The 23,290-nt window shown below is 40.9% G+C and overlaps 1 protein-coding gene across 3 annotated transcripts in view; it reads right to left on the bottom strand.

Moving 5' to 3' along the window:
* Window positions 1-23,290, bottom strand: part of LOC134750903 (autophagy-related protein 16-1) — a 348,791-nt gene that overhangs the window by 21,814 nt on the left and 303,687 nt on the right. For all 3 annotated transcript variants that reach the window (XM_063686145.1, XM_063686162.1, XM_063686153.1), the window contains one exon: window positions 1,386-1,521. In XM_063686145.1, coding sequence (XP_063542215.1) covers window positions 1,428-1,521 — 94 coding nt within the window. In that variant the 3' untranslated portion in view covers window positions 1,386-1,427. The remainder of the gene's footprint in view (window positions 1-1,385; window positions 1,522-23,290) is intronic.

Below are 23,290 nucleotides of genomic sequence, written 5' to 3'. Positions count from 1 at the left end.
CGGCGGACTCATGTTGCGAGAATAACGCGAGAACAATATGGACCGGCCATGCCGAGACCCATACATACATTTAACAAAAACTTTATGAAAGTCGAAAGTAACGCTTTCACTAGCGGGACGTTATTGTATTGTGTGTCAATTGTAAAACATCCAAATTGGTATAATGAAGTTCTTTACGGTCAATTGTAAATTTATTTACAAATGGAACAATTAGGTCCAACATAATTAGTTTGCTAGTTGTATTTGCGAAATTGCCTCCGTGTACTTAAATGATTAATCGTATTACTATGTGTCTAGCCTAGCATATCTTGTCAAAAATCGCGCGATTTTATACTTCATGCGTAACTTGAAATATGAAGTCGCGCCATTCTCGGAAACACTAGGCTACACCTATTATCTTAAAAAATAAATACCTACTAATTATTTATTATAAGTTGTTACGTTGTTGTCATTTTCCTAATCAGGAGACTTACCTAGAACATTTTAATCGGAATAACCTATATAAGCTTACTACAGTCTTGATCATGAATTTCCAGTTTCTTCAGTTTCTAATCCAGATTGGAAGGTCATATCATAACTTGGCGTTAGGTTCCTAAGCGGACCCTTTATGAGACGTGGCAAGAAGCCGGGACAACATCGACAACAATATCGTAATAGATAAAAGTAACAGGCGCTGATTGTATACAAAACGACCCTACACCTAATAAATTCGAGTACTATAGGTACGTGAAATGAGGTTTATGCTCAAAGAGTAAATTGCATAAGCCACTCCACTCTTTATCCTACTATTTAACTACTATAGAATCGTATAGATAATTACTTCTTGGTAAATAATTATATGAAAATTGCGGCTTTATTACATTGTAAACTAATCAACTTATATTAAAGCTTAATGTGCTATTCGGTTACAAAGTTGTAACAGAAGCTGATAGCTGCTTAAAGTAAAAGCAATAAATTTACTTGCAACTAAGTAGGTACAGGTGAATTCTGTAAAATAATTACACAGGAAACTTTTACATTATCAGATGGAAGTACATATAATGAAAATCAACAATTATTTTTTCTTAGGCGTCTAAGGCCCACTTAAAAAATACTTAACTCTAAACACTAACCAGATTTCGGATATTTTTCGCTGTTTTACACCGCTCTCTAGATTACTCGGAACATGTTTTCGGTACTGATTTTAATAGCCAGTACCGGGAAGAATCCGATTTTTTCATATAAAATCAGTACCGGAAGCGATGGGGCTGCAATAGGTACAATGTTTCCAAGTACCACATAACAGAGCTTGCTAATACGGTTCTCGGACGCTAGACTTATTCGCAAACCAAACTGACGACACATACGTACATATGACATCACCGCTGAGATATGTATTTACCTACCGTTTGAGCCGGAGGAGGAGGTGAGGGAGCGTCCAGGGCGTGTCACAAGTCGCCCCAGATGACAGCGCGCTTGCCGCGGTCCACGGATGCCAGCAGTCCCGACTGGGGGTGCCACGATACAGCTGTCACCGCCGCCCTGCAAACCACCACATATTTACTTTATTACATCATATAGCATGGTTCATGATTTTATTACAATGTAATAACAATAATTACAACAAATCTTTTCCCTGGCCCTATGTTGGAACAAAATAGCAATACCTAACGTCACCTATAGATATAAAAAAAAAATGTGTATGAAACACTGTGTTAAAATGTGATTTCCTTCTCCTATTATCATAGTAGCTTAACCTACGATCATCATTCATCATCACTATCATCATTCATCATCACCATCATCATTGGTCATTGATCATTGGTCTTTACAGTCACCGCAGTCGATGTAGACTGTAGACATCTCCTCAAATACCTCTAGTCGCTGCAACTATCATCTGTAAAGATGCTGTGGCCAGTGATAACCTACGATGTAGTGAATTATTTAGGTATATTTGCTAACGGTGTAATAAAGACTTGAGATACAGGTCAACTAAATATTTATTTGTCGTTTAAATAAATATTTGGTCACACCTACGACTAAACCGAGTCATCGTATAAGGCTTTATGAAGAATTAATTCTGAAATCTTCTGATGTGCTAGCGCTACCAACGCGGTACTGGCCAGAGCGTTCACCTAGTTTATCATTAATTTATTACGATACGCCGAGTCGAATAGCTACACCAAAAAAGAATTCATTCCAAATCATTAGGAATATTTTTAGGGTTCCGTACCTCAAAAGGAAAAAACGGAACCCTTATACTAAAAGAAGTTAAACTTTCACGATTTTTACTCATTATTATTTATCTCCACGGGACTTAATCGCGTAAAATAGTTTTAAAATGTACCTCCGACGTTTCGAGGACGGCGTTGTCCCCGTGGTCCCCGTGGTTCTCCGAGACCACGGGGACAACGCCGTCCTCGAAACGTCGGAGGTACATTTTAAAACTATTTTACGCGATTAAGTCCCGTGGAGATAAATAATAATAAAAGAAGTTATTCAAGAAAATAGGTACAAAATGACATTTCCCCCCTTTATCTCCGAAACTACTGGGTCAAAATTTTTAAAAAAAATACAAACAATAGATAACAAAACTTCCGTGAGACATAGACATATTAAATATATTAATAACGGGTCACTCACGTGTTTTAAGTCGAAAACGCTCGACATGTATCACTCCGTACCGAGGAGCGTCATCAGGAGCTTGCGTCGACGGTGACGGACCGGCGCAGACTGCGGGCCGCAGCCCTCCGCGCCCGATGACTCGGCACGGGCGCCGGTGGCGGCAGGGGGGGCGAGAAACTACCCTCGTTTACGGCATTATTGTCAAATGATGGGTTGCACACAACACTCACTACGTCATTCGCTAATGGTTCGTCCACACTGTCCACCGACGTAGTACCCAAAACAGTTTTCCAGCTCGGAGGCACTGACCAACCACAATCACGGTTAAAATTCGGATGACGACCAATTTCGATAGCCTCCCGTACTTTTCGCTGAATCATAAACTTTTCTTTCGCCAGCACAGTTACCTTATCGAAACGTATATAGTGAGTCGAATCCGAATCCAATACGTGTTCCGTCACCGCAGTGACGGAACGGACGGTGACGGAACACGTATTGGATTCGGGCGCCGAGTCATCGGGCGCGGAGGGCTGCGGCCCGCAGTCTGCGCCGGTCCGTCACCGTCGACGCAAGCTCCTGATGACGCTCCTCGGTACGGAGTGATACATGTCGAGCGTTTTCGACTTAAAACACGTGAGTGACCCGTTATTAATATATTTAACAAACAATAGATCTTTACCTATAGATCACCGGAAAACCTATTAGAAATGTGCAGTCAAGCGTGAGTCGGACTTAATTAGTTAGTTTTTGATCCGACCCCTACGGGTTTTTTAATGACATTTCGCATAAAAAATACATTGTTTTTCTTTTTACTAGCCTATTATGGTGTCCCACTGCTGGGCAAAGGCCGACTCCCGATATAGTGCCTCCGGCCAGTTGTTGAGAAAGGTGTCTAGGTCGTCCCGCCATCTCCGTCTGGGCCTGCCGGGTCCGCGCCCCTCTTCTGGCATCCATTTGGTAGCTATGCTAGCCCATCTGTCTGGATGCATGCGGCAGACGTGACCGGCCCAGACCCATTTGAGCCTAGCAGTCTTCTCACCGACGTCAGCAATGCGGGTTTTTGCGCGCAGCGTGGTGTTCCGGATACGATCGGTCCTCTTCACACCTAAAATGCTGCGCTCAATAGCCCGTTGGCAAACCTTCAACTTGGACTTCTGACTCTCTGTGAGTGACCATGTTTGAGCACCGTAGGTTAGGACGGGTAGGATACACATGTCGACGAGTTTTCGCTTCAGTGACAGTGGAAGTGAGATGTATGAGTGAAACAACCGTCTAGTTCGCAAGCTAGTTTATTACTGGCTAAGCAGTCGGCGCAAACGCCTTATAACTACGTATAGGTATATACAAATACACATCATCCCTTCACCACTATTTTAAAACTAAATGAGTAGGTAACATAAGTATTGAAAACTAAATGTAAGTATATAACTAAATTGATACATATGTTTTAACTAACTAAAGCTTATAAATCTTATTTATAATCTACCTTTTTTCTGGGGCGCAAATTATATCGCCTTTGGCCCTCGTCTAAGACAGGCGCGGGCGTACTAGGATCGCGCGCTGCGGCCGCGCTCGGCAGCTGCGCCGGCGACGACGGGGGCGCGGCGACAGCGGGCTCGTGCGCAGACGGCCCGCACTCACCTGTCTGTCCCTCGCACTCTGCCCACACTTCATTCCCAGCTTCATCTGCACTCCTTTCCTCCACAACTATTTCAGCGGGAGGTGAACTATCCACCGCTGAATCGGTAGGTAATATTGGCATACTGCTTGAAATAGATGGGGAAGGAAATGTGGGCAATGGTATAGGATCGTTAGAGACGTCATTTTTCCCTTCAAATAAATTGTCGATAGCCTGACCTTTATATTTTAAAAGCTGATCCACATGTCTTATACAGGTCGTATCGTATTTGTTTACATATATTTTAAACATCATATTACCTATTTTTTGTTTAATTTGACCTAACTCCCAACTTTCTTTCCTTGCACTGTACCACCGAGCCCAAACTATGTCATCAATTTGAAATATTCGCTTATGTGTGCAAACAGCTGTTGCTGTGTCGTTATCAATCGCGCTCGCGGTACTGTCTGAGGGTAATATTAAATCAAGACGAGTTCTCAGCTCCCTTCCAAACATAAGTTTGGCCGGAGTTTCCCCGGTCGTACAGTGCACAGAGTTCCTATAGTCAAACAAGTAATTTAACAATTTTTCATGTACTACGTGTGGTATTACATCTTGTTTTAAAATATATTTTAGCATTTTTTTACATGTGCGAACGGAATTCTCGGCTTGGCCGTTGCTATTGGCATGATAGACAGGCGAATTCATATATTTTATACCATTGTTAGAACAAAATGACCTAAATTCAGCGCAATTAATTTTTACATCGTTATCCGATACTAAAACTTTAGGTATACCGAATACTGAGAAAATGTATTTTAATTTCGCTATTAATGATTGTGTGCTAGTGCCATTTTGCATGTGTAGACATTCCACCCATTTACTATAAGAATCGACCACAATTAAATATACCCTTTGCCCTATCGTCATATAATCGATGTGTACCCGGTGCCAGGGACCGGGCGCGCGCGGCCACGGCGCGGGCGGCTCCCGCGGCGGGGCCGGCCGCAGCGCCACGCAAGCCTGGCACGCGCCCGCGCAGCGCTCGATGTCCTGGTCGATACCCGGCCACCACATCCTACTGCGCGCCGCGCATTTCATTTTAACAATACCTAAGTGCGTGCTATGCAGTTCGCTTAACATGCGTCCTCTAAGTGATACTGGAATTACGACTTTATGCCCCCGCAATAAGGATCCATTTAGAAATTGTAAATCGGTTCTGCAATTATAATAAGGTTGGACCGATTTGCAATTGATTTTACGCGGCCAACCCTTGTCCATATATTTAATTACCGTTTGAAGAATTGAATCGACCTCGGTAGCCCTTTTAATATCATGCGCGGTGACCGCCGATGAAACCGAATCTAAAAAATGTAGTGCACATAATGAATCGAATTCCTTATCACTATCGCTGTACGTGTCCGCCACGGGCGCGCGGGAAAAATAGTCTGCTACTAAGTTATTACGGCTAGAAACATATTGCACAGTATAATTATACGCCGACAATATAATAGCGTACCTCTGAAGACGTAAGGCTGTAGTGGCTGATATTCCGGTTTGGGGATTGAAAATGGAAACTAGCGGTCTGTGGTCGGTTTTTAGAATAAAAGGTTCGCTACGGCCGTATAGGTATTGATGAAAACGCTTTACAGCGAAGATCAAAGCGGCCGCCTCTTTCTGGATCTGGCTATAGTTACGTTCGCTGGAGGTGAGGGAGCGGGATGCAAACGCCAGCGGTCGCTCCTGTCCGTCGGCGGCTCGTTGTGCCAATAGAGCGCCCAGGCCCCCGGGTCCGGCGTCCGCGCTGAGAACCAGCTGCGCGCTGGGCTCGAAGTGTGCCAGCACGCGCTCCGAGGCCAGCTCGCGGCGCACCGCGCGCACGGCGTCCCGCTGCCGCTCTCCCCACTTCCATTCAGTTCCTGCACGTAACAGCTCGTGTAAGGGACTCATTAACGCCGATGCATTAGGAACAAAGTTTCTGTAGTAATTAACTAAGCCTAGAAACGACTGCACCTCTGTCACATTTGTCGGCTCTGGTGCGTTCAAAATGGCCTGAACCTTAGTGGGACATGTCTGTAGGCCGTCTTTATTAATAACATAACCTAAATAGGTGACACTAGTTTTGAAAAATTCGCATTTTTCTTTTTGTAAACGCAGCCCCGCATCGTTTAATTTATTTAAAACCAAATTTAACCTTTCCAAATGTACCTGTTTATTGGGCCCTGTTACACAAATGTCATCAAGCCAGCAACTCACGCCCTCAATACCCGTGAGAAGGGTTTCCATAGATTTTTGGAAAATCGCCGGCGCATTAGCCAAGCCGTACACTAATCGTGTATATTTAAATAATCCTCTCGAGGTATTTATCGTCGTGAGTTCCTGCGATGAGTCATCCAATATAAACTGATTATATGCATTTTTAAGGTCTATTTTGCTATAGTGTTCGCCACCACCTAACTTGGCAAAAACCTCCTCTATTCGAGGCAGGGGGTACTTGTCAATTACCAGATCCTTATTTAATGTCACGGAAAAATCTCCAGCTATCCTAACTTTTCCATTTTCTTTAAGCACAGGCACTATAGGGGTAGCGTAATTTGAGTAATTCACAGGAACTAAAATACCTAACTTTACTAACCTATCCAGTTCTTCCTCTACCTTGGCTTTTAAGGCAAAGGGAACCGACCGTGGTTTAAAAAATTTTGGGTAGGAATTTTCCTTGAGACGCAAGGTGACCTTGAACTTGTTAAATGAACCGAGCTCATCGCGCCAAACGTCAGGATATTGTTCTAACAATCGTTGTACATCATTATTATTACCAATACTATTAAGGTTTGTTTTTTCTGTTACAATCAAGTCAAAGGCGGCCATAAAATCTCGACCAAGCAAGGGTGGGCCACCGTCAACTACAACAAATATATTAATTTTCTCGGTACTACTATTGTAGGTAGCCCCTATTTGGAAACAACCGAGTGGCGAGACTTGATGGCCGGTGTAAAAACACATCTTAAGGTCACATTTTTGTAATTGGTACTCAGAAAAGGTCTCGTAATATAAACTATCTGAAATGACGCACACTCCTGAACCGCAATCTAGTTCCATGGACAAATTTTTACCCTCTAAAATCACATCTAAGACAATTGGTTTAATAATAGGCACGTACCTTAAATTAAAGTTTTGGCACTCCCTACAGCACCGCTCAGCTCCTACGGTCACGTTTTCCTCCAGTTCAGTGGCGATGCAGTTCACGCGCGAATGCTTGCTTTTACATACTTTTTTTAAATGTCCTATAACTCCACATTTCTGGCATCGATAACGCTTGTAACGGCAACTATCTTCATCATGGTTTCTCATTCCACAAACAGCACATCGGAAATCATCTCGCTGCCTCTGGTCGCCTCCGGCCGGCCGGGTTCCGCCACCGCTGTTGCTACCGCCGCGATGTCCTTTGTTCCAGCCGCCTCGGCCGTGCCCATTCCCACTAGCCCCATAAAATACGGGCTCTTCTTTGAAAGATGCCGCCAACTCCGTCTTCGCTTCCCTAGCGACCGCTGCTTTCTCTGCAATCTCCAGAGCCTCCGCCATCGAGATGTATGAGTGAAACAACCGTCTAGTTCGCAAGCTAGTTTATTACTGGCTAAGCAGTCGGCGCAAACGCCTTATAACTACGTATAGGTATATACAAATACACATCAGGAAGGCTACCCTTCATCATTTTGTTTAAATTGTGTAATGTACGGAACCCTTGGAACGCGAGTCCGACTCGCACTTGGCCGGTTTTTTTTACATCAGGTTACTTTTACATTGCAAGCTGCTGTAACTATGACAGCTGAGCTATAAGGCATGCGACATTCGCATCGGACATAGTGGTTCAAATCATGGAGGTCTATACAGAAATTAATTTCTTGTTATCAATCGGTTATGAATATGATCTGTCAGCTGTCAACAGAGACATTTCTGCTTGAGGAAATGTCACTGTTGACAGCTGACAGATCATATCCATAATAAAACCGTAACAGTTTTAAAAATCTGAATAGGTTACCGCTCCTGGGGGCTGGGTCAGACCAATCACTTTTTCGAAAAGGATAGAAAATAAAACTGTGTACATTATATTAGACAATACTTGAAGAAGATACATTAAAGACGAGGAATCTATTTTTGGGACAAAAAATTGCATAAAAAAGAAAAAACTAAAAAACGCTCTCGATGGCTCCGGATCCGCAGCAAGCTCGGCCGAATTTCAAACGGAGTTTCGTTCTCATTTTAGAACTAGACTAGATACGAGTACGTGTTGGTTTGTAATGAAACTTTGCACATACATATAATGACATAAGGTATATCTATGCCTGTAATTCGTTTATGTAGCTTCAGCTTATAAAACAAATGAAATAGAGCAAAAACAAGTTTTGTGTGAAAAACTTAAATTCGCTGTATTTTTTTAACTATGGTATCTGAAGCTACATAAACTAATTACTGGCCTATATCTATATATACCTTATCCTATTGTAAGTACAAAGTTTCCGAGCAATCTAGCTAGTCGTTTTAAAATGTATTTAATTATTACTCAAATAAGTGACAGCATTACAGTAATAACCACAAGGCACTGTGAAACTACAAAAAAAGAATACCGGCCAAGTGCGAGTCGGACTTACGCACGAAGGGTTCCGTAGCCGTACCATTACGGAAAAAACGACAAAAAAGTCACGTTTGTTGTATGGAAGCCCTACTTAAATATTTATATTATTCTGTTTTTAGTATTTGTTGTTATAGCGGCAGCAGAAATACGGGTATAATAATATGGGCGTGCGTGCGTGCGTGCGTGCGTGCGTGCGTACGTGCGTGTGTGTGTGTGTGTGTGTGTGTGTGTGTGTGTGTGTGTGTGTGTGTGTTTGTGTGTGTGTGTGTGTGTGTGTGTGTGTGTGTGTGTGTGTGTGTGTGTGTGTGTGCGTGTGCGTGCGTGCGTGCGTGCGTGCGTGCGCGCGCGTGTGTGTGTGTGTATTTAGTAAGTTGATGTGTGAATCTCTAGTAAGATATAGTATTTTGTTTATTTTTGTAAGTCTTCTATTTCCTCGTAGCTTTTTGATTTTAACCATTTTGTTATTGTTGATTTGCAATCGTAGTAAAGTTTTGGGTAAATGTTTAGGCACCTATTGACTTTGTTGTAAATGTGACTAGACTTCGCATTGTATTGTGAGCGCGCAAACTTGGTTTTAGTTTTAGTTATATTTGCAACGTTTTTTATTGTCCTTCTGGAGTCATAGTCGGCACTGTAAGAAAGGGTTTTTTGTTTTTTTAAAGTGATTTGTGAAATATATAGTTTCCTTATTGATAATAGGTCGCTTAGTTGGTATAATGATCCTGTGGGAAAACGGTTTTTTTTAATACATTGTTTTTAAGAGTGCACGCTGAGCTCTTTCTAGGTTAATAAGTTGCGTTTTAGCCGCCCCACCCCACCCCAGACAGATACAGTACACCAAGACAGACTGTACCAGGGATGTGTAAATTTCTGTTAGTATATTCCGTTGTTTCGACGGGGTTGTTAGTGCTCTACCTGGTACAATATGCCTTAGCGTCCTGAAAATCCAGTGCAGCTTACGGACCCTACAGATTAGTTGGTCAATGTGAGCGTACCAATTTAGATGCTCGTCCAAGGTGATTCGTAGGTTTTTTTTTAAAATACTTTTTCAATGATTGGGCAGCTACAATTATTGAGATTCGTTCTGTCACAAGTGTGAATTTTGAAATCTACATCATAGTTGGGTTGGGTGGAATTCGTGAAGCTGAAGCACATGTATTTTGTTTTATTTGTGTTTAGCGTTAGCCGATTTAGTTTTACCAGAGAAGACTATGGCTGTATCGTCAGCATATGAGAAAACTTTAGCATTAGTTATTGCCATGTCACAGAGATCGTTTATATAAGCCAAGAACAGTGTTGATCCTAAGACAATACCCTGCGGAACTCCGTACGATACATATTCATCGTTGCTTACATGCACACCCAGCTTAACTCGTTGCTTCCTGTCCGAAAGGTAACTTTTAAATAAGGACAGAGCAGTTCCCCTAACCCCCAACTTTTCAATATGAATAAGGATAGAGATAGAGACGGTGTCAAAAGCCTTTTTTAGGTTTAGAAAGACTGCCAAGCATTTATTCTTATCATCTACGTTATCTACAACTACCGAAGTGAGAGCTGTCATAGTATCTTCCGTCGATTTCCCCTGCCTAAAGCCAAACTGCGATTCTGATAAAAGATTATATTTTGTAAAAAAGCTTTGCAGTCTAGCATTAATAACTTTTTCAAGGATCTTCGACACTGCAGGCAAAGCAAAACAGATATTGGCCTATAATTGCTGACATCGCCTCTATCCCCACTCTTATAAACAGGAGTGATTAGAGATTTTTTTAGCGAATTAGGGAAAATTCCTGAGTTGATACACAGGTTTATGAGGTGTGTTATGACTGGAACTATTTCTTTAGCTGCATATTTTGTTGACACATATATTGTCTCAGCCATGTGCGCTATTAGATTTCAGACTGGACAGAGTGTTGAAGACTTCATCTTGGCTTACGGGTAATAGTAGTAGTAGTAATAAACTCTTTATTTTACAAAAACACATATTAAAAAGTACATGGTACAAATAATAAGATGTACAAAGGCGAACTTATCCCATAATCCCTTTGGGTACGGAACCCTAAACCCAAAGACATTAAACATTAGATTTGGGCGACGACATAACAGCGTTGCGTCGTCTGATATGGTGTCGGAAAATGAGAGTGCAACTACGTTTGTATGGAGACCCGAGCTTGCTGCGGACTCTTAATCCATTTATATACTTGTGTAAAACGTGTTCAAAATATGAAGTGGTATTTAGTTAATGCGGGTTTGAGATTCTATTTATTCGACGCGTTAGTGACAGATCATGACGTGGAATTTTTAAAAGTAACTAACTAGTCGAATAGCAGGTTATCATCATACAGACGCTAGTAAATCAAATGAAAACATGAAGTACCTAATATAGCGTTAGCTATACTGACAAGTTTTAAAAGTTTGTTTTCCGGCAGTCGACCAAAAATAACTTATGTAAAACGTTTATTTTTCTATATTTTAAAGACAGTTGTAAGATAATAACTTAGGTAGGTACGCGCATTACTCACTAGTTATCTTGATGAGAAAGAAAGACACATCGAGACCAGAGTGTTATATTTGAGGTAGATATTACATTACACGGACGGTTTCGAGGTAAGAAGGTTCTCAAGTGACTTAAGTCTCCCTTTAAAACTTTATAATGGACGTTCATTAAAATTAATTTGAAAAAAAGTAATTAACTCTTCGAGTTAATTACTTATGCCAGTGTTTTTAAGATAATTGTAAACTTATAATTCTTATAAAAACCTTTATTACCTAGATAAATATATATACCTACTCTTACCCGTAGTTACTAGTTAATAAAACGTAAAAAACGATGTGACACAGAACAATACTTTCAGTAAAAGAAAAAACTCTAATAAATAGATACATATCAAGAAAGCGCAGACACTTCAGCACGCAATCGCAATTGCATATTATATGGCAGGTTGTGTCCTCTACGTGTGAAGACTTCATATAAATGCAATTCTACTTTCAAAAAGACACTTAGCAGACGAATAAAAAAACTGGGTCTTACTATTCTATTGACGAACAGTTCGTACTTAAACGGCGGCGTAATAAATCTGTAACCGGCTCTGCCGACAATGTAATTCTATTAGCGGTAGCGCTAGCAGAGAACTAGTAGATCGACCTAAGATAAAGAAATTTAAATAATGAGTTTTACGTCATAATGAGAATAATAGTCAACCATGTTAAGAGACAATATTAACAGATCCACCTAGTCCTAAACCAAGCGAAGTTTATACTGTGGGCACTAGACTATACGTATGTATGACCATGTACCATACGAAACATGAAACCATGTATGGTGGTCGCGATAAGTAGACATTCATATCTAAATTATTATTCTATACTTAATCTATTTATTTATAGAGTATTAGTTACACATTAATGTTGTAATCCACGAGCTTATTATGAACGCCAGTTTTGCTTGAAAAAATAAAGAATGTCCAAATAATCAATATAGGAAGTACGGTCAAACACTTAAATGACACACAACAAATGCCTGAAAAGATCAGGTATACCATCCAATAAATTTATAATTTTATACCTACCTTACCTTACCTTTGATACCTAAACAATGATCTACACCAAATACCTACGTATGGAAAGAGAGGGTTTGAGCAAAGGCTAGTTTTGAAGCCAATCGCCTTTATTCAGCGATATATCGGATATGGAAGGATTGTGATTCTAGTGCGGCCGTGACTTCGAGAATATTATAGGCTTTCCGCGGCGGGTTGTGTTGTGATTGTCGAATCGCAGCTTTAAGGCAGGGTCCACGGAGAACCGGAGCGTGACTTCTTTACCGCAATTACATTTTAAATCTTTCATGGGGACTCATAACGGTTTTGTAAACAATTCAAGTTTAGCTACGCGTGATTAACGTAGACCTACATATTTATGTATGGACATTTAACGTCACGTTTTACAAAACTCTTAACGAGGGAGAGAACTCCCGAGTTGGTTGGAGGGGGCGTTGGGGCCGAGCGGCTTCTGCCGCGGTGAGAATCAGGAATGCTGCTGTCCTGTTTAAAATTGCAGACCCCATAACCCGTGTTTACGCAGAAGGCTTATGATGACGGGCCGCGGGGTTGCCAAAGCTGCGGCCGCGAGGATGACCACCTCCGCCGCCGCGAGGATACCCGTTCCCCGTCTTGGCGGGATGGCTGAATGCATTCCTCCACGTAAAAGAAAGGGTCTCATACATTGCTACTTTCTACATATATAGGTATGCAAATACAACACGAAGATAAATAGGTACAACACGAAATGCTCCTTGCGAGCGAGTTAGCCTTGAAACTAACTTTATTAATGCGAGCTTATTCTGTCCCACTGTTGGGTAAAGGGCTCCCCCCTGTTCTTCCACTCGTCTCGATTTTAAGTGACACCTGGGCTACCACATCGCAACTAACTAATAACTATTTGGGCACTTGCCCCAAAAAATATCTAACATAAAAATAAAATAGAAATGCGCTCACTACTCGCTCCGCATCTCTCAGACCACCGCAGTAGCGAGTGCGTCCCCGGGGTAAGGCTACCCATAAAGAAGAATTAGCGTCTGGTTTGCTTGGCTCGTTTACACATACCGAACCGGGCTGCGTATAACAAGCCGCCTCGAATATCCAATATGGGTAGCAGGAAGCGTCATAAACATCATGAGATCTGGCGCCGAGCTAGCAATTGTTTCCTTACGTGTAATGCTCTTTCAATTTACTGACATTGTATTAGGTTCTTTTCTGGGCTAGTAAACAGTGAAGAGTCCGTCAGAACCGCCTATCAACAGCTTTATGTAGGTCAAGTACTTAATGGAACACGCACGAGTGTAGGTATGTACAAGTACGGAGGACGAACCAGATTAAAGACCTTACTTTTAATGAAACTTCTAACTGCACTAAAATACGAGTATATATATGCTATTCATTAAAATATACACTCACTAAACGGATCAAACGATATCAAAGTGATCCTTTCAGCATTTCTATTCTGCGGCACTTAGATTTACAGTAGGTAGGTTAGCTACTTAGCTCTAGTTTGCTTGAATACATAATTCTATTCATTTATTAAAAAAATATTTATATAATACATTTAACAAATTGTAAAACTATTCGTTTTTAAAATTCGTCCTTACGCCGCCACTTTGCAGGCCCTAGACTTGAAAAGCTCCAATTAAGTAGCCACGGAGGCTTATTCTGATAGAAATAATAGGTCATAAATTTGATCTGATAGCTGACAGATCATATCAAAAACAAATCCAGATCAGTCGTAACCTGTTATTACAATCAAAATAACCCGGTCGTATAAAATAATATTAATTCAAGTTAATCTCGTTGTGCTACGGCGTAGTTCGTAGCAGGGTTCTCGTGCAAATAAAAATTGTAAAAGCGTGACGACGATATCTCTTGAGATTATAGTAGCAAATATAATTTTCACCACATAAGCACGTAAAGGCTTTCTTTTATTCTTCAAAAACTGATGAGAAAATTGTATGTACTTATATTCAAAAAAGGTACCTTTCAAATTTAAGACACAACACAATTAACAATATTAACATATATGGAAAACAAATCTTCATGTGCCGTTTTATGTAGTCTCATATAATTATCATACTCACTCATTGCAGAGGTGCACTATCATACTCAGTATCTTTTTAGAAGTTATTTCGTCACAATACTTTTTTGGTCGTTCCCTTTTCCACCCTTTGCGACACAAACGTCGATTACCTACTCGACAAAGTAGTCTGCATCTTCTCAAATGGTTTTTTTCCCCAAAGACCCTAATCTGTTAAACAAAAGCCTTTGCTCCTTTTATGCGTACGCGTGCCCATTGTTGGTGAGCGCGTGACCATTGTATATCAGCGAGTGGCATGCGCTCACCAACAATGGGCACGCGCACACATAAAAGGAACAAAGGCTTTTGTTTAACAGATAAGGGTCTTAGGCGAAAAAATCATTTGAGAAGATGCAGACTATAAACGGATTTTTTTTATGTATACTTATACTATTATTAGATTAGAGAAGTTTTAACGACACAACCAAGTGTGACAAGCTGCAGAGTTCAGATATTTTTATGTAAAATTATAAATGAGAACAACCATGACATTAAAATTAAGTAAATGTATGCATATAAAGTATTAGATCTAACAGACCGTAAGTACCGTAACACGGTAAGCTGGTTAAACAGACGCCACACAAACATTATTCAATTCTAATTTTTAAATATCACTGTTAGTAATAATTATTAGTAAGGCAAAAAATAATTAGTAAGTAAATTACTTACCTAATTGGTTTTATTGCTACAATAGTCACAAAATATCTATAACATAATAATCTCATTCCCGTGGCGTCTTGATTAGTACGTACGGTACTAGATTTACACGCCTCCTGTTCGGAAACGGGTTACCCAATAAAGCAATTTCAAGAATGGTTCGGTCGTTCGCCTTTCCGCCACAAAAAGCATGCAAGCAGAGATTTGGCTAGCTAGACGATGTTCATTACACAATAATTTGATATTGCGAGTGAAATAATGGTAGCAGGGCGATATTGTTGAGATGGGCGCTCACGCTCGCTTGCCGTCGACAATGGCGTAGCGACAGGCCTATGGAACTCTCCGCGCGAGCTCGGATTTATGCCTACGAAAATCCCGCGAAGACCCGCCGCCGGTACAAAAGCCAGCTAGTTGGTTGCCAGTGCCACACGTGCTTAAGCACGCACGTCACCGCGCGCTATGCCAAAAAATGTCTTCGTCACGAACAAGTAACACAGCTTGTAGTGTGGATGGATGCAGAAACAAAACAAATAAAAAATATCGTTTTCCTCTTTCGACAGATGAGTAGACATTCTCAATATAGGTACTTACCTACTGTTATTATGTTTACGATAGTTACAAGCTACGTAGGTACAATTTAATTGTTTTAAAGATGTAGGTAATATTTTTTACGACACATTTATAGTAAGATATCTAAGACACCTAAGTATTTGAAAGCTTCGGCAACCCTAAGCGTTGTCTGTGCGCACGGTGCGGGGAGCGGCGCGTTGAAGGTCACTCCATTGTATTTTTGTGTACGTATCAAAACGGTAGGTATTTGCGTTTTCTTTGAGATAACTAAGTATCTGTTCGTAAGAACTATAATATAATCTGTAGTAGCGATGTGAGCATTCACATATATATATCGATATCACTGTTGCTTATGATACGTTACGGTCGGAGATCCGCGTGTGCTAAAGTCGCCGTCACGGTATTCCGTTTGATGGAGGGTGTGCAGAGCGCTAGTTAGCCTCATTAGCGGCGAAGAAAAATAGATACCTGCACTAGTAAATTTCAAGCCCGCGCTGTAGGTGACGCCGTCAACAAGTAAACCACGTACATTTTTGGTCGACCGACAGTCAAGACACATAAATATTATTTTTGAGTCTTTTATGAGTCGAGTTTACGACTTCAATACTTATCTCCCGTGCTACACGCAATGTTTTTCAATTACACTTGCGATAATATGTTCAAATCGTGTACGAAACATTTAGCATAGATAAACTTCAAGTAAGTAAGGCTTAAGAAGATCGAATGACAATAAACTATTATATTTTTCATCACAATTGCTCGAAAAAGATCTTATTTTATGCAGGTGTACTGAAGGGAAAAGGCCTATATTCATCCCGCGGGAGTTATGGATTGTGAAAAAAAAGAAAGATAACTCCATAGGGTTACAAATTTATTTTTTAATTATGTCACTAATTCATACGAACCAAGTAGGTTATAAATAAAAAATACTTTGTTTAAAGTCAAGGTATAAGGGAGTTTTACTTTTAAAATACTGGCGTTTATAATTAAATAATTTTGTTTATAATATTGTCTTCGGTTACCGCGATAGTTACTCATGAAATAAAACTATGAAAACGGATTATATCGCGTATATTGAATTTATAATACATCCCGACGTTTCGAACTCTTTACAGCGTTCGTGGTCAACGGGTGACTGAGGAAAACCACAAAATGCAAAAATACCCACATACTAAAAAATAATGAACCATCATAGACTATAAACTTTAAGGCTGGTTGTACATGCAAAATCGGTTCATAAGGCTAGTTATACACTACAATTATTTTTAAGTAAAGAAATAATATGTTTTGAAAAGATGTGTCCCGCCGAGTTTGTTGCCGGTCCCATATTGGGATAGCCTCCTACAATTTAGGAGGGAATTAAATCTTCTCGGGTCCGAGGTGTACGGTTGGAGCCGGCGTAGTTTTTATCGCGTTTATATATATCTTTACTTAAAAATAATTGTAGTGTATAACTAGCCTTATGAACCGATTTTGCATGTACAACCAGCCTTAAAGTTTATAGTCTATGATGGTTCATTTTTTTTTTTTAGTATGTGGGTATTTTTGCATTTTGTGGTTTTCCTCAGTCACCCGTTGACCACGAACGCTGTAAAGAGTTCGAAACGTCGGGATGTATTATAAATTTAATATACGCGATATAATCCGTTTTCATAGTTTTATTTCCTGAATTTTGTTTATGTTTAAAATATTTAATTTCATTAATTTAATAGCGGTTAAAAATATTTTTACACAATTTTCAATCGTGACTGAATGCCGAAGGTCTGTGTCCTCGATGCCTAACCTGTCAAGAAATGACAATATGGCGGACAAATGATTGATATTTTACCGTATTTAATAATTATTTCGCTTTAAATATTTAGTTTTTTTCTTCGCAAGTGTGATGAAAAACTTTGTGTGTAACTCCGGGGGTAAGAATATTGTAAACTCGAGTTTTTAATTTACCCCAGCCTGCGGTTGTCCTGAATTATAGACCTCGTTTACAAAATATCGCATACCCCCCCTTTTTGCACAATGGTACTACTGTATATCTCTAATCATAAAAATAAATAAAATAAAAATAATTTATTTCAGAAAACATAAGTTCCATAATATGGTTAGTAACTCTTTTACTTAAGAACTATGTTAGAATATTTTTAAAAGGAAAACTAAAATAAAATAAAATTACATTTGCATAGAAACTGATTATTTTACAAAAATATCGGAATTAAATTATTAAATAAATTATTAATTAGTTATTAAAGAACATAACATAAATGAAGAATTCCAGGCCTTGACTTTTCAATGAGATTGAGGATTGGCCCGTTTTTAATATAGTGATAGCGGTTCGCCAAAAAAAAAAGTCAAAAAAAAAGTCATTTTCAAAATTACTTTCTGGGTATTAAATATTAGGATATTAGGTATTATTTGTGGTATATTTTACAAAAAAATAAGTCAACGGTATCGTATCTGAAGGAGCCCAAAACTTGGTATGTTTTGAAAATTATTTTTATTTTAATTTAAAACACGTGACTGAAATGTAATGATGTGATATATTTTTAGAATCGGCTCAGAATGCCATTTCATTTAATACCACACACGATAGGTTTCTGAACAAAAATATATTATTTCCACACAAAAAATGACGTCATAACTCCTCTCCTTTTTATTTCATTTTTTGCTGCTTCGGGTCAAATTGATTTATATGGACTAAAGATCAATCGTGCCGCTTTTCATAGCTTCAACACCATTTGCAGCATTTTACTGAATTTCGGGGTGAACCGCCAGGCCTAACATACTTATTTAATATGGCTGTGTTTCACGAGAGTTTTGTTATTAAAAGTATGAGATTGATTTAAAATTAATTAGTTCTCCAGCGAACGGTTCTGCCTAGCAACATTTTTTCGGGATATTACTTTATGGGGTTCTTGAAAAAAGGAGAGTACAGGTTAAAAGGTCGGCGACACCAAAAGGTTTGCCACTGTCATGATATAAAAAAATAAAATAAGAAAGAAACCATTTTAATGTGTTTTAGGACTGAGATGTTTTGAGATTTAGGACAAATTTAATAAAGAAAATCATTTAGGTGCAATAGAAGGGCTCATACTTACTCATACTTCCGGAATTAGATTCCCACATTCATAAAACTATAAGTTGAGGGATTAATTAGTGTGAATAACCCAACCAACTAATTCCTGGTGGTATTAGAAGTAAATAGCTCAATATTTGCTAATTTAATGGTGCAAGATAAATAAAAAATCGTCTAGTTGCGGAAACCTGCCCGTACTAAGTGCAATATAATAACACTTTACAACTGACAGCAATTTTGGCTTATTGACAAGGATACATTTACCTAGAGGTTTTATGAGTTGTATTTTTTTTAAACAAGGAAGAATGCTTCATCTGTTCTTACTAGACTTATATTGACCGGGATATAGACCGTGATTACCTTTTGTATTATTTATGAGCTCCCGATATTTCGACGCAGTTACATGCGTCATGTTCACGGGTGACTAAAGATAGCGGGTGGGTGTCAAAGTTGTGTAGACCGCGCTCGGTCTACCCTATCCGGTCTATATCCCGGTCAATATAAGTCTAGTGAAACTAACTGTGAAGCATTAAAAACTCATCTGTTCTTATTGTTATAACGGAATCTATGGTATTAGTGGGCCGGAATATTCAATCTCACGGTGTGTTGTATAATATCGATCTGTTATTATTAGTGCACCAATAAACTGATTGCTCTAATAGTTTCATATGACTGCGCATTTATGTTGCTCTTCATGTTCATCTAAACGAGCACCAGGGAACTTAAACCATAAAAATGGTTTACTTATTTTCTCGATACCTATTACCCATGTTAAAGCATACAATTATTAGTTAAGTGTTTTTTTCCCACGAATACAATTAGATGTGAATGTTAAGCGTGCCGGTAACATGCAATAAATCTGGATGTTTCCTAGTTGAACAATAAGTTAGCGTCGCACATGTTCTTGTTAATTTTGCGAGCATAAAGCAAGGCCGCATGCTGCGCGCGGACGGCGACGAGGCGACGCGGCGCGGCGGCGCGCGCGCCCGCGACTTGCCCTCTCTGCTCCACAACATGAGCGCCAACGTACGTACATTTCCGCGTTTGTGCGTACAGGAGACAAACCGTTAAATGATCCTATGGAACCGTCGTCTAGATCGTCATTGTGTACTTACAAAAGGATACTCGGTAACAAATAAAGATATACTAGATAGCTATAAAATTATTCATTTTATTATTGATAATAACATGATCTATATATATATAAACGTAAAAGTCCTGACTGACTGACTGAGTCACTTAAATCAACGCCCAGCTCAAACCGTTGGACCTAGAGAGCTGAATTTTTCACAATAGGCAGTTTTTATAACGTTAGTATCCACTAAGAAGGGGTTTTTCAAAATTCATCCCCTATAGACGCTGAAATGAGAGTCCAAAGTTTGTATCGGGTTCAAGTTTTATTTTAAGCTATGAATTCGAACCTTGGGTAAAAGATATATTATTAAAAAAAAACCGGCCAAGTGCGAGTCGGACTTGCGTTCCAAGGGCTCCGTACATTACACAATTTAAACAATTTATTTTTTATGTGAAACGTGAGTGAAATGTCTTTAATAAACCCGTAGGGGTCGGATCAAAAACTAAGTAATTAAGTCCGACTCACGCTTGACTGCAATTTCTAAAGATCTATTTTGTGTATTTTTTTCAAAATTTTAGAACCAGTAGTTTCGGAGATAAAGGGGGGGAATGGTAATTTTTTGCCTATTTTCTTAAATAACTTCTAAATTGTTTATCCTAAAATCATAGAAAAATATAAACTGAAATAAAATATAATATAATATAATATAATATAATATTTTCATAGAAAATAATTTAATTTGTTCTTAGAGTATAGAAAAATATATTTGAGATTCTAACAACGAGTTCTTTCATTTGATATGTAACACGATATAGTTTGAAAATTTTATTTTTTTAATTTTCTCATTTACACCCCAAAAGTGGCCCCCCATGTTTAAAATTAATTTGTTTACGTTACATTTTTTTTTTTTTTATACCACGTCGGTGGCAATCAAGCATACGGCCCGCCTGATGGTAAGCAGTTACCGTAGCCTATGAACGCCTGCAACACCGGAGATATTACACGCGCGTTGCCGACCCTTTAAAAACCTGTACACTCCTTTTTTGAAGAACCCCATACTGTAGCCCCTCGGGAAAACCTCGGCAGGGAGCTCATTCCACAGCCGAAGCGTACGCGGGAGGAAATTCCTCTTAAACCGCACAGTACGCGACCATTTAGGTGCTAGGGTGTGAGGATGAACACCCTGCCGATGGCGAGCGGTGCGGTGATAGAAAGCGGCCGTTGGCATCATGTCAAACAATTCTTCAGAGCACAGCCCATTGTACAAGCGGTAGAACACACACAAGGAGGCGAAGTCTCTCCTTAGACTTAAAGGTTCGATACCGCTTGTGAGTTTGGGATCGTCGACGATTCGTACAGCGCGCCTTTGGACTGAGTCGAAGGGTCCAAGCTGGCATCCAGGTGCTCCTGCCCAAAGGTGACAGCAGTACTCCATATGGGGTCTGACTTGCGATTTATATAGCAGCAGTCTTTGCCCCGGAGTAAAGTATCGCCGTGCTTTATTGAGCACACCGAGTTTTTTGGATGCCAGATCAGCCTTCCCTTCCAGGTGGCTACGGAATTGGACGTCACTGGAGATGTCGACACCGAGGATCCCAATACTCCCTGACATGGTAAGGGCTGTGCCTTCGAACTGTGGGACCACAGTAAATGGGGTTTTCTTAGCGGTAAAGCAGGAGCAGCTTCCGTCTACTACGGCTCGTATGCGTCTGCCAGACAAAAAGCTAGCGATCCATTTGCATAGTCCCTCCGGCAATCCATAAGATGGTAACTTCGACAGGAGACCCCGATGCCAGACCCGATCGAACGCCTTCGCTATATCTAGGCTAACTGCCAATGCCTCACCTTGACTCTCAATGGCCGAAGCCCAGCGGTGAGTGAGATACACTAGAAGATCACCAGTCGAGCGACCGTGGCGAAAACCATACTGACGGTCGCTGATCAGGTCGTGTTCTTCTAGGTATCTCAGGAGCTTTGCGTTGATTATACGCTCCATGACCTTAGAGAGAAGGGAGGTAATAGCGATAGGCCTGTAATTCGATGGGTCCGATCTGTCGCCCTTTTTAGGCACAGGGTGCACAAGGGCCGTCTTCCACGAAGATGGAACATGCCGTTTGTTGCTAGAGAGTGTGAAAAGACGCGCCAACACGGAACATAACTCAGGAGCACACTGCTTAAGCACAAGTGCTGGAATGCCGCCTGGCCCGCTCGACTTATGAACGTTTAGGGATAGCAACTCCCGCCGAATATCCCTCTGCGTGAATGAGATTTCGGGCATGGAGTATGCACACCGCGGGATGGTGGGCGGCACGGCGCTACCGTCGTCGTTCAAGGTCGAGTTCGAGGCAAAAAGAGTACCAAGAAGATCGGCTTTCTCTTTTGCACTGTGGGCCAGATCACCATCAGCTTTTCGCAGAGGTGGTAAAGACGACTGACAAAAATTTCCCTCGGCAGCTTTGGCGAGCGACCAGAACGCGCGACTCCAAGACGGATAGCCCGCTAGCTTGTCGCCAATTCTGCCGACGAAATCGTATTTAGCCCTGGCAATGGCTTTTTTACTGGACCTCGAGGCAGCGTTTAAGTCGCGTTTCACATCAGAGACGTTCGGATCCTTATTAGCTACGGCCTTGGTCCAAGCCCTGTAAGCGGCTTGCTTGCGAACTGTAGCCTCTTTACAAGGCCGATTAAACCAAGGTCGTCGCTTTGCTCCCGCTGCTATTACCGTGTTGGGAATGAAACAATCCATTCCCAGCAGTATGGTCTCGGCAACATTGGCTGCGCAGGAGTCAGGATCTTCTGATGTGAAGCAGAGCTGCCTCCATGGGTACGAAGCGTAGAATTCACGCAGTCCGTCCCAATCTGCTGATTTATATTGCCACACGCGTCGCGAGCTAGTTGGCCGTGGTGGATCGGGCCGCGCGCAAGGCGCCTGTGTCCGGACGAGGCAGTGATCGGACGAACCGAGAGGTGCATTCACTGAGATGGAATATCCGTCCGGACATGTAGTCAGCAGGAGGTCCAGTAAAGAGCTAGTATGATCCTCGATGTCTGGTATTCTCGTGGGAGAATGTACCAGTTGCGAGAATCCATAGGCCAGAGAAAATTCGTGAGCAGACCTCCCCGCGTGGTCGGTGGACCGGGAACCAAGCCACTCAACGTGGTGGGCATTAAAGTCCCCTAAAATCACCAGCTCTGCGGAAGGGTACTGCTCTAGAAGTTTGTCAGTCGTCGATTGCAGGTGCTCGAAGAGCCGGGTTGTCTCCGTGTTTCCGCTATGAGACCTGTACAGGCACGCGTAGACACGAGTGTGGCCGCTGTAGTCCACACGCACCCACAGAACTGACAGGTCCCTGTCTTCAAAGGCATGGAGGCGGCGACAGCAGACCTCCTGCCGGGCATACATGCATACACCAGCGCGTCTCATGAACTTGTGTTCAAGTGTATAGC

This window comes from Cydia strobilella, chromosome 2 (assembly GCF_947568885.1).
Source record: "Cydia strobilella chromosome 2, ilCydStro3.1, whole genome shotgun sequence".
In the NCBI taxonomy this organism is placed as follows: Eukaryota; Metazoa; Arthropoda; class Insecta; order Lepidoptera; family Tortricidae; genus Cydia; species Cydia strobilella.
This window is presented reverse-complemented; position numbering and strand designations above follow the sequence as displayed.